Below are 11,638 nucleotides of genomic sequence, written 5' to 3' on the forward strand. Positions count from 1 at the left end.
CCCTCTTTCCTTTTCAAATGGCAGAACGAAGTGCTACTCCCAAAACGCCAGGGGAGACTGTGCTTTTTGCTTGGACCTGGGAAGCTTTCAAAAATGCTACCTAATTAAATTTTCTGGCAAAGAAAAAACAGTCGCCAGACTCCAGGAGAAAACACAGCATTTTCCTAAGCTAGACAATGCTCTCATGATCTGAACGTGGCCAGGGAAGAAAGGTCCAAAAAGTGATTTCATTCAGAAGAAGAAATGCATCAAAGGGGAAAGCGACTGATTACTTGGAATCTACCCCTGCCAAAAGGAACAGGGCATAGCCAGGGAGGGTCGTAGGGCCTGTGATGGGGTAGGCACATGTAAACATCTGTATTAAATTAACAAAACCTTCACGTGGGAGGAGAAGACCCCTATGTGGACGAAATCAACTGCTCTTTATTTTGTTTCAACACTTTTATTGGTCATATATCCAGGATCCATCATATAAATCTTTCAAAATAACTAGATATTACAAGAATAGTTTACAATTCAGCTCTGATTGCACAAATACTTGACACAAGAAACCATTTTTACAAATACATGTTTTCTTATAAGAATACTTTAATAACGAAAATAAGTCTCTATACGTCTTACAGCAAATCCTATGCAGTTTTCTCCCCCATTCAACTATCATTTTGGGTTTTCCATCCCGCACATCCATCACATCCAATAAACCAAATTACAATTTGCTGCTGTTTCTCATTTTCAAACATTAAAGAGATTCGCACTGTTAACGTTTTTAGGCTTCTATTTCTAATCTTTCCTGATCTGAAAGAATTCACATATTGAAGCTAGAAGAGGTAATTTAAACACCATTCCTTCTAAACATAGCTTGCAGCAATTGGTGCGTGGTGATCTCACTCCTCACTTAGGCAAGACCAGCTAGTAGCTTTACCCCCGCTGCACCAAGCAGGAGGGATACAGTCCTTGTGTCCCATATAGTTCCTAAACCTCAAACACAAACCCTAGAAACAAGGGTTAAATACAAATATTAAGAAAGCTAAACATTTGCTAATGATTAGAATAAAGAACACTTTTAAATTCAAGGTCTTTCCTAAGTTGAAGAAGACATAAAAGAAAGGATGTGGCAGTAGTTCTATAAAGTACTGAAAAACTAAAAAATGTTAATCACGTAGGTCAATGGTGTGTCATTTCCAAGTGCCAGAAGATACAGAATCTTAGATACAAAGGTGAGCTGAACTCAGGATCTGGCTTCCTTCTTATGCAGCGGCTTTGAAATAGCCGAATACTCCCTTGCCCAGGGGCACGTCATCATTCAGGCCGGGGGAACTCTGCAGAATACTGACCACGTTACCTCAAGAGACAGGATCCACCAGGGGAAAAATTTGGCATTTATGCTATTCCTTCACTGTTACTGAAAAGTGTGTCCACTTGGCAAAGCTTGTCTTACTTTTCAGGTAGCATGAATGAAAACCAAGAGACTATCGGTGTTCTACAGTCAAGTTCCTGAGTACTACGCTCCAATTATCCAATATTCTTAAAAGGATTCTATAATCAAGCCCTTGTCCAGTAAGAGATTGAACAGTACTTGGGGACTGTGATGGGTCCCATTTCTCTTATATTTCTCTTGATCTCTCTTTCTCACCCCAGTGTAATAAACTGCTACAGGTTTTTACCAAAGTGCTGTCGCAGTAGTTGGAAATGAGTTATTTTGCATTACCAAAAGTGTTCGATCACATTGTAACAGGTCACATTTGCATATAACTAGGTGGCCAAACAATGTCTACTGCAGTGATTTTGCAAATTCAGCATAGTCAATGTAACCATCATTGTTCTTGTCATCATCTCTCAGAACACCATCTATTAAGTTAATCAGTTCAGCTTCACTCATTGGTGGGGCCTGTTCATTCCCTTCCTACAAAACACAAATTAGACAATGATTAGTCGCACATTTTACTGGAAGTGTTTAGCTAATGTCTAAAATGTCCGTGCTCATGTGTCCAAAAGCTCCTTTAGTGTAGCATGTGGCTACTTCTCAGAATCCACAAACCACATATCAGAGTCAATTCACAACAATCCAATTTAGATTTATATTTGCCAGTTAAAAAGAAAGATGCAATCAAAGCAGGCCCTTGCTTATTTGTTTTAAAAATTACTTTCCATTCTTTCCTAATTACAAAAGTAATACGCGTTCGCTGTAGAAAGCTAGGTCTGGCTTACACAGAATTATGAGGTTCCTAATTCCCACAAACCCATCTTAGAGAAAAGCTCACAACCCAGGCTCTCCCGAGGGTCAGCTCTGGGCACAACGTGCACTGAGAAGTGCAAGCAGTCTGCACTGGACAGCATCTTGGGGTCAGAACAAGAAGAGGAAGGCGCTGCTGACCAGAAGAACCTGTTACAATTTGGGGGGTGAAGGTACTGGCCCTGCTCCAGAAGCAGATACAGCAGCACTCACTGTGCCGAGTGCTAAGCTAACGCTGCTCACATCCTTGGCTGATTCTTCCGTTGCCACCTCGACCCCTGTGCACCCTTTGCTCTCCTACCACCACCACCAGCCTGTCCTGCCAGGACTGCTGAATCCCAGGTTCTCTCCCTGATGCAAGTCACTCCCCACATCCATCAGTCTGCCTCCCACAGCCAACGATCTTCCCGTGACACTGCCATTCTGCCGCACTAAGCCATTAGTGCTCCCCACTGCCTTCAAAGCAAACCCAAATCTGCTCTTCTGGCAGCCAATAGGAGCACACGCACATCCCCAGCTCTGTCTGTCTTCCTCCCTATAGAGACTGCAGTGTGGCAGAGTGGGACAGACACTAGACCTGGAGACAGAACTTCTTGATTTCAGTTCCCTCACCTCTAAACTCGAGGTAATAACAGTACCTGCCCTGCCTACTCACAGGCTGTTGCAAAGATCAAACGAGCTCTCTAACCCACTTGAAAGTGCTCTATAAACGGCTTCATATGGATAACTGTATAATATCATACAAATCCTCAATTATTGCTGAGTCCCTCGACCCCTTGGTCCCCTGGTTCACCACTCTCCTCAAATAAAACAATTTCTCCCCTGCTCTGCATTTTAATGTGGTCTGTCCTTTGGGCACTGGTTCTCAAACTCCAGGGTGCAGGAGAAATGCCTGTAGCACTTGTCAGAGATACAAGGCCCTAGGGCTTCTGCCTCAGTAGGTCACCCTTTGTTAGAAGGGGCTCTGAATGGGAAGAGGCAGAATGGAATGGCAAGCAGAAAAAGGAGATGCAGCAATACTGTTGTACAAGGACAACACAGGTCCATCAAGACTGGGGATGGAAATGCCGGGGGCGGTGGGGGGAGGCTGTCCACAGAGCCACGGCTGACCTACCTCCTTATGGACGTGAGTAATGGCTGTGGAGAGTTCTAGGCCATCAAGCAAATTATTGCCATCATAATCATGCATTTTGAAATAATGGAGCTGCAGCTCCTGTGGGGACATCTCTGCTTCTGGTTTGTTGATGACACCTTCTAGATGCTCCATGATATGCCTAAAAACCAACAGTTAGACTCAGACCACTCGGCAACAACCTCAGGATCATGCCAAAAACTTAAATCCTGAAAAGGTCAAGATCTTAAAGTTCACCCATCCCAGAAAACCAAACAGAAACCGTGGCAGAGCACACTTAAGGATGATAGATACGGGCAAGGCCATGAAAGGGGCAGGGAAAAAGTCAAACAGTTCACCTGTTAGGCTGGCAAGATTAGAAGTGTTTTTCCCTCTTTATTATTAGAATGCTGTTATAACACCTTTGGGGGCTAGCAATTAAAAAAATGTTTTCAAACCAATTTAAGGATAACAATGTGTGAGGCTAACTGGTCAAGGACAAAAGTTTCAACAAATAACTCAATGTTTAAATGTGCCAATAAAAAAAGAAAAATGTCTGGTCAGTCAAGAAACCTTAGTTCTATCCTGGGTTCTGCCATTACTACTTGTCTGTATGTGTGTGAGAATGTGTGTGCACACACGAGTATGAATGTGTGTATTGGGGCGGTGTCTGCATGTCTGTCTGTGGTGAAAGAGAGAGGGACAGAATGAATTCAGGCAAGTCATTTATCCCATGTGGGCCTCAAGATCCTCCATCTATCAAACAATGATGGAAAAAAGACTGCCTGATTTACAGGTGGCTCTAAGGACTAAGTATTATTCTTGAAAAATGTCAAGTTGTACAAATAATGGAAGGAAGACCGGATGGAGGGAGCCATCGCAGCTGGCCACAGGCTGCAGCTGCGGATGGGAGGCCCTAGGACCCCAGCCCTGGCTGAATACGTACTCTTGGTCGTGCACTGTATTCTTATCCAGGCCCACGCTGCCGGGATGGGAGAAGCTGGCCCCAGGTTCCTCAGCCCTGGCACCCGGAGCACAAAAGGCCCAGAGCAGGCCACACAGGAAGGGGGTTCTGAGCAGCCACAGAGATCGCATGGTCGCTGGTACCTGGGAGGTGGGGAACACAGAAGGTGCAGGTGAAAACACCAGAGCTAAGGTTCTTTCAAAATGTGACACAGTGTGCTCCTGGGGAAGGAACTCAGTGAAAGGAACAAGACTGCAGAAAAGAACATGTCCAACTGGGCCCAAGGCCAGCTCTGCCACTAGACTGTGGGATGACCTTGGGTACTCCAAGTCCCCATCACTCAAATGGGGGGTGGGAGGGCTCCATGACATTTCCTAAAGTTCCTTCAGAATGCCAAGCAATTCAATGAGAGCTTACAGGGATTTGAAGATTATTCCTGTCTACAAGAAGCTTACAGTCTGGTAAAATACTTCCTATGAAGAACACTAATAAGGCAGAAAGTGAGGTGTTCTAAAGAAAAACAAAACTGAAAGTTCAGAGGAAGAAATTTCCTCTGGGTGAGGGAAAATCAGGGCATCAGGGAAGGCTGACAGACCTGGGGACACTTCTGGGCCTGGACAGACAAGCACACACTGGATGTGCAGGGACTGAAGGACTACAGCAATGGTGTGAGCGAGAAGCAGGTCAGACAAGTGGGAAAGAAACTCCAAGTGGTTCAGATGGGAACAGCCTAGAGGGTATGAAGCAGGCAGAACAGAGGACAAAGGACACAGAGGTTGACTAGGCTGTATGGGATAGGGCTTTGCACACTAGGCTGAAGTTTCTGGAGGATGAATGGGGAACCACTGAGGATTTGTGAATGGGAGAGGAGATAGAGCTAGATTTCAGAATGGCTCATCCAGCAGCACAGTGAGGGGAAGGTACTTAGTGGAGCAAGACCAGAGATAGGAATGTGGTAGTTAAGGGAAGCAATGAGGCAGGTCACATGAAGGCCTACAGTTGGGGACACGTAGAAAAGGACATTAACCCCTGCCTCATCCATCTCCCAGGACTGTGACAGAGGCAGGTAACCCAACCACTGTGAAAGAGCAGTGCAAGAGCAGTGGAAAGAAGAACTACATAGGATGCCATCAAATACTCCCAGAGTTTGGCTAGACCTGGAATTGTGGTCAACAAGACATAGTCAGCTCCACCGCAAGCTCCTGAGGGCAGGAGTGCTTCGGTCCCAGCACTCCCCACCAAGGCTCAGGCAGGCTTCTACTAACTGTTTGTTAAACTAAAATTACCAGTCCTTCCAGGGGCTTATAGACTGACCTCAAAAAGGAAGGTGAAGGACCGCCAAGAGACCTCCACTCCAACACAAAGACTACACATTCACCTTCCAAAAGGCATAGAAGATTCTGCTGGTAACAAGGCCAGCGATTTTTCTTTCTTTCTTTCTTTCTTTCTTTCTTTCTTTTCTTTCTTTCTTTCTTTCTTTTCTTTCTTTCTTTCTTTCTTTCAAGATTTTTTAATTTTAATTGCTGTGTGCAAGCCAGACAGCATGAGGAGGAGGGGGAGGGGAGGAGGGAGAGGGAGAAGCAGGCCCCCCGCCGAGCAGGGAGCCCAACCTGGGGCTGATCCCAGGACCCCGAGACAAAGGCAGACGCCCAACCATCTGAGCCACCCAGGCGCCCCAAGGCCAGTGATTTCTAAAGAGCCAACTGTAGCCACAACCCCAAACTGACAGCAGTAAAGAGAAAGCTTAAGGTACTGGTCATTCCCTTGCACCCACCACACACACAGCTCACTCCAAAGCTGCTGCTATCTCTACTCCCTGCACCTGGGGCTAAGAAGTACCGGTGATGCAGCCCCCTCACCCATCCCAAAAGGTGGGACTCTGGGACAGTGTCATCCCTACAACGTATGGGAATATTTCCCACGGTATTCCCTCCAACAGTCCCCTCCCTAAGGGAACAACCATCACTGGGATATAACTTCCAGGGGGCCAAAAAGCAGCATCTAATCGTACTACTGTATAGGGACATCATAATGCAATGTCATACTTAACAATAAGAAAAGATTCTTAATATACATTTAAAATAAGAGCAGCCTGCCAGTCTATAAAGAATAGTTCTGTAAGAAAAAAAAAGTGTCTGTATATTTCATTCCTAGAAGAGTGACTAAAAACTGTTAAATATTATTTTCTGAATTATGAGGTGTGATTCTGATTTTTCCTCTTTTTTTCTATGAATTCCAAAGTTTCTACTAAAAACATATTTTTTTCTTTATAAATATGTATTTAATGTAATTTATCCCATAATTTTGTTCCAATCTGTATGGGGGGGGCTTTCATTTAATTCTCATCTCTAGAAAACAATTCAGGAACAGAAACTACATTTCCAGTTTTATCAAATAAAACTGTTCAGACCCTGACAAGGCCACTGCCACTGTACCTGGTACCTGAAAACAAGGTCTCAGGTTACTCCCAGCAGTGACTGCCCAGGCCAGAGCAGAGCAGCTTGGTCTAACCACGTATCTTAGAGTTCTGGGACAGGAGAGAGAGCAGAGAGGAAAGCCAGTTCCTCCCAAACCTCTTAGACTCATGCACAACAGACATCTCTCTCTCCAGCAAGCCTTCTTCAATTCCAAGTCTGGCTTAGGCATCCTTCCCGTATGCTCCCCACTGCCTCCCTTCAGAAGGGTCCTGTCTAACAACTGCTGTGAATGTGACCCTGAGAACTGCCTGATTACTGGTAAGTGCTCCCTGCTGGACTGAGCTCTCTAAGGGCAGGGACCAAATCCATATTCCCAGCATCAGGCAACAGGGCTTGACACAAAAGCTGGCAGTTCTCAGCCTATGTGCCATGGCCCTTAGGGGTTGGGGGGGAATCTCACCTTCACAGGTATGCTGCCAAGTTTTAATCTCCATGTAACTGAGCATAAAACCTTTTTTTTTTTTTTTTGGAGATACCTATCAGCTGAGTAATCAATGAACCCATAGCACCATTTCCTATAACTATATGGTTGGAGGCTTAATATATCAAATTGTAAGTGTGTGTAAGAGGGACAGGTTCTACTGAAATAACACCAAAAAGCAACCAAGTGATAAGCAATACAGTAACTATGGGTCCACATTACCCCTTCTTCTAGGGAAGCAGAATAAAGGCCAAGAACCACTGGTTTTGAACATGTCCCATATTGGTTCACTGTAGCAGGTTTCTAACAGAACACAATAAAAGCCCAATCTACAGAGGAGGAACGTTCCTTCCAAGAGCTACAACGAAAACAGGGAATCTGACTGTCACCTAACAAATTAAACTGTCACATTCCAAAAGAAACATAAACAACTCCCCTTGCCTGAAGAACATGTTGCATCACCCATACCCTAATGACTTAGTTCAAGGCCATGAGCAAACAGCCCGGTAGATAAGCCCTAGCAGTTCCCAAGCTCACTGCCTTCTTTGAGAAATTACAAAGGCCAGACTAGAAAAAAATCCAAAGGAAAGACTTCTGAAAACAACTTCAGAACCCAACCCATGCTTTGAGACATCCTTCACAAGGAGGAGCCTCAGTTCTAGGAGGAAAGTGCCAGACTATGCTCAGTGGTGGGTCTTTTGCAGTGCCTGGAGTGTAACAGGGCTCCCCTCGCTGATTCAGCAGCCTCTTCCAGGCCCAGGGCCTTTGCTCCCACTGGCCCATTAATCTGTCCTCTCTCTCCTTTCCAGGCCACGTTCACATGTCATCCAGGGATTCTTCCAGCCACACCAGTCATTCTCTCCTCCCACCTCGGTCTGCAGCCTCTCACAACATACAGTCACACACTGTTCTCTTTGCCTCCCTCTGTGAGGGCCAGGAGCCTATCTTATCTGTCTCTCCCTTACTCAACCAATCACAAAGTGTAAAGCTGCCCGGAGAATAGCGCACCTTCACATCTGACTCAGGGCAATGGGTTCTGGCACCCAGATATGTTGTTCCCTATCACAGAAGATATGGCCTAAGTTGGAAAAATAACTTCTCTTTCGTGCCCTCCCACTAGGGCTGGCGTGGCCAGCTTCTCCCACCCTCTCCTCCCATTGTGTCATTGGCTCTATCAGCATGTAAGAGTTTGGAGCCAGCCTTCCTCCCATAAAGACTGCAGCAGCTGTTAGCAGCTCTTCTCTCCTGCCAGCGGCCCTCAGTTAATTCAGACTCAAAGCAGTCATACTCACCAATATCCAGACATCCTGTACCCAAAATCAGTGCCAAAGAAAAACTCTGAACAATACTTCCCATTTACCACTGCTATGGTCCTGGACTGAAGGCAAGAACAGAGCCAGGTTCCTAGGCCAAAGAAATTGCTACATGGGTTGGGGGTGGGGGTTGAGAATTGGTTCTGAAAAGCAGGGCATTTAATAACTCGATCTATATGTTTATTTGGGGAGCCCATGGAGCAGACATGCTTCATTTATGCATTCAAGCAACACAGTCTTTACTAACAGCCTGGTGCCACACAAGGTACTGAAGACAGAGGACAGAACTGTGACCCATATGGGCTCCCGTTACACTTGACTACAGCCTGGGTCGAAAAGAGACCAGTAAACACACCCACGGAGTACCACCGAAACCCCAACCCACACCTTGAGTAACACATGAAGGATGAGAAGGATTTTTTCAACTAAAGTGTAGTACTTCAGGCAGAATGAAAAAAATATAACCAACACCTAAGCCTGTAAAAAACTTGGTCCAATCCAGGAACGAAAAAAAAGGTTGAAGACACAGTAGAGGCAGATGGAAGGATATGATTAGCTTGTCGGAATAATTCTGCAGGCTGGCAGGGAACTGAAATCTGGTACTCTAGGATAAGCAGGAACTATACCTCGTCCATTTGATAAGGAGGGTTGTTTGGCCAAGGAACCTAATCCATTGGAGCAGAGGGGAGAAGAGAACTAGAGTAAGGCAAAAAGAGTAAAAAGACAGTTCATGAAGGGCCTATATAAGCTCTGTTTTAGAGCTTTCAAGAACACTGAGAACCCACTGAAGGACGGAAAACGAGTGGGGGAAGGCGTCCAGTGACGATCAGATCTGTTTTAAGATATCACTCTGGCTTTCCAGTACATAATAAACTACAGAGGATCAAGAGGTACAGGGGACCAGTCAGAAGGCTACTGAGGTAGTCCAGGGGAAATGGTGGCCTGAACTAGCGGCAGCAGAGGGGCTGTGGATCAGGGATGAAGTGGAAATAACTAAGGGAGATGTTCGATGGATTCGACTGAGTGGGTAAAGGGGTGCCGTGCCGGACGGGAGAATGACGCCCACGTTTCTGGCTTGGGCGCCGGGTGCTTGGCGGTGCCATGCCCAGACAGGAGATACAAGAGGAGGTCCGCTTCCCCTGCCTTCCACTCGCCCGGCCCAGGACCTGTTTGTTCTCTCTCCTGAACCGAGACGGGCATACCGGCGGCAGACGGAGAGTAACGGCCGGGGCCCCGTACAGGTCGTCCAAGAAAGCAGGGACTTGGCCCCGGCCGGACCCATCTGGCTTCAAAGCCCCCGGCGGCCTCTATTCCAGGAAAGAGGCTCTGCTCCCAGCCGGCTAAGCTTCTTGAGGCAGCTCAGAAGCCGAGTCCCCAACCAGGCCGTTCGGGCCCCCCGACCTGAGCCCGAGGCTCCGAGCGGGGAAGAAGGGCGCCGGAATCCTGCCCTGCTGCGGACCCCTGCGTGCTGGCCCCACCGACCTCATTACCTAGGGTCGAGTCACGGGCCTCAGAGGCCGAAGCCCCGGTCTCAGGTGTTCTCGGGTTCACTCACCCTCACTGCCCCGTTTCCAAGCAGTTCTCCTCAGACGCAAAGCATCCAACATGAACCTCGCCAGCACCCGTTCACAGAACGCTTTTACGTGGCCCCGCCCCCCCGACCCGACTCGCCGTGCGCACGCGCGCTACCTTCTGCCCGCCCATTGGCGCCAAAGAGCCCCGCCCCTGCCCGGCTCCGGCGGTGTGGACCGTTGGGGTGACTCCACGTGTGAAGAGCTCAAGCCAAGCAAGAGCCAAGCAGACGCAGTTCCTGTGCCTGCCTGCCTTCCCTAGGGCGACAGTCGGCTTGGGTCCGGGTTGGGCTACCTGAGCCTTCCAGGGTGTTTGCAGGTTGCTGGGAATGTAGGAATGCAGTCCAGCGTGGGATGTAGGATGGTTAATGTGGGTGGGTCGGACGCTACAGCTGGCTTTCACTCTGCCTCCACCTGTATAGGTTCCTTGGTTCCTCCGACTGAAGGTTGGGAGGAAAGATCATAGGAATCCTAATTCTCCTCCTGATGAAACACCTAGAAGACGCTGGGGCCAGCCACGGATACTGCGATTCCCAGATTGGCTTACTTCCAGCCTCTGCTTGCTGTATTCCACAAGCCGCATCATCTGCAATACCTTTCACTCATGTTGCACGAGTCCCACCAAGATTTTATGGGCAGCCCAGTTCAAATACTACTTTACTTGTGCAGTTCGTGGAATCACCTGCTGTCTTAGAAGACAAAGCACTTCAAGCAAAAACAAAACAAAACAGATGCACAAACAAATGAGAAGTCCCCGCATAATCCTGCACTTAAAACTTTCCCCTATACAAGACTGTTCCATGAATATCTGCTGACCAGATGGGTAAATGAACGTGGGACTGTCACTTTTTAAATCCCCTATCCCACTTGTGTTCATAAAGATGCATACTCATCTTTCATGAGTCTCCCAGAAAGGGAGAGACTGGGAGAGAAAGAGGTTAAGTAGATGATCCCAGAACCCTCCCTGCATTCTGCTCTAGCAGATTAGTACCTTGAAAGTTGGCCAAGGTAACTACCATTGACAGTGCCTCATTCCTTCTCCCACCTTCAACTGGGATTGAAATCTGTCAACCCTCTCCCAGAGAAAAAGCCCAGGATTCCAAAGTCCCTGAAGAAACCCTGTTAATTCAAGATGCCCTTCTTTCCTTACTCTGAAGTTGTTTGACCTAGTTTATTCTTCAGCCCTGAATCTGCCATCCTTCCATTCTTTCATTTGCTCATTTATTCACTGATTGAGTAACATTTCTTGAGTCCTTCTTATGTACTAGACACTGTGCTAGAAGCTACTAGATACAAATAAGACATGGTCTTTTACTCTCGTTCTGTTGCCCAATGCTTCCACTTTTTCTATGGATCTTAACCTCTATCAGCTCTCTCTTGAATTACCAATTGCTCCCTCTCTAATAGACAATTACCACCATCATATAAGCTTGCTTTCTGGTTTCTTCCCCACCATGCTACTGAAACTACTATCTCTATGCAAATCGCGTGGTCCCTTCTCTGTTCTCTGTTTTTATTTGCCCTCTCAGTACTATTCAACATGGCCAA

At 46.8% G+C, this 11,638-nt stretch overlaps 1 protein-coding gene across 2 annotated transcripts; it reads right to left on the minus strand.

Annotated features, from left to right (window-relative positions):
- Window positions 1-426: 426 nt before the first annotated feature.
- MCFD2 (multiple coagulation factor deficiency 2, ER cargo receptor complex subunit) lies at window positions 427-10,174 on the minus strand. Of its 2 annotated transcripts, none has more exons than XM_002912418.4 (4): window positions 10,075-10,174; window positions 4,291-4,451; window positions 3,348-3,507; window positions 427-1,903 (listed from the first exon to the last, which is right to left on the minus strand). In XM_002912418.4, the coding sequence occupies exons 2-4, from the start codon at window positions 4,437-4,439 to the stop codon at window positions 1,772-1,774; spliced, it is 441 nt and encodes a 146-aa protein (XP_002912464.1). In that variant the 5' UTR covers window positions 4,440-4,451; window positions 10,075-10,174; the 3' UTR covers window positions 427-1,771. The 2 variants fall into 2 exon arrangements, with proteins under 2 accessions (XP_002912464.1, XP_034514978.1); XM_034659087.1 differs by having other exon boundaries at window positions 10,010-10,158.
- Window positions 10,175-11,638: the final 1,464 nt, after the last annotated feature.

Source organism: Ailuropoda melanoleuca, chromosome 4, assembly GCF_002007445.2.
Source record: "Ailuropoda melanoleuca isolate Jingjing chromosome 4, ASM200744v2, whole genome shotgun sequence".
Lineage (NCBI taxonomy): Eukaryota > Metazoa > Chordata > Mammalia > Carnivora > Ursidae > Ailuropoda > Ailuropoda melanoleuca.

Excerpts from the sequence above, each read along its gene's own strand:
- MCFD2 (XM_002912418.4), bottom strand. The coding sequence starts at position 4,439 with ATGCGATCTCTGTGGCTGCTCAGAACCCCCTTCCTGTGTGGCCTGCTC. Across the intron at positions 3,508-4,290 it reads AATACAGTGCACGACCAAGA|GCATATCATGGAGCATCTAG; the intron begins GTACGTATTCAG and ends GTTGGTTTTTAG. Across the intron at positions 1,904-3,347 it reads TTACTCACGTCCATAAGGAG|GAAGGGAATGAACAGGCCCC; the intron begins GTAGGTCAGCCG and ends TGTGTTTTGTAG.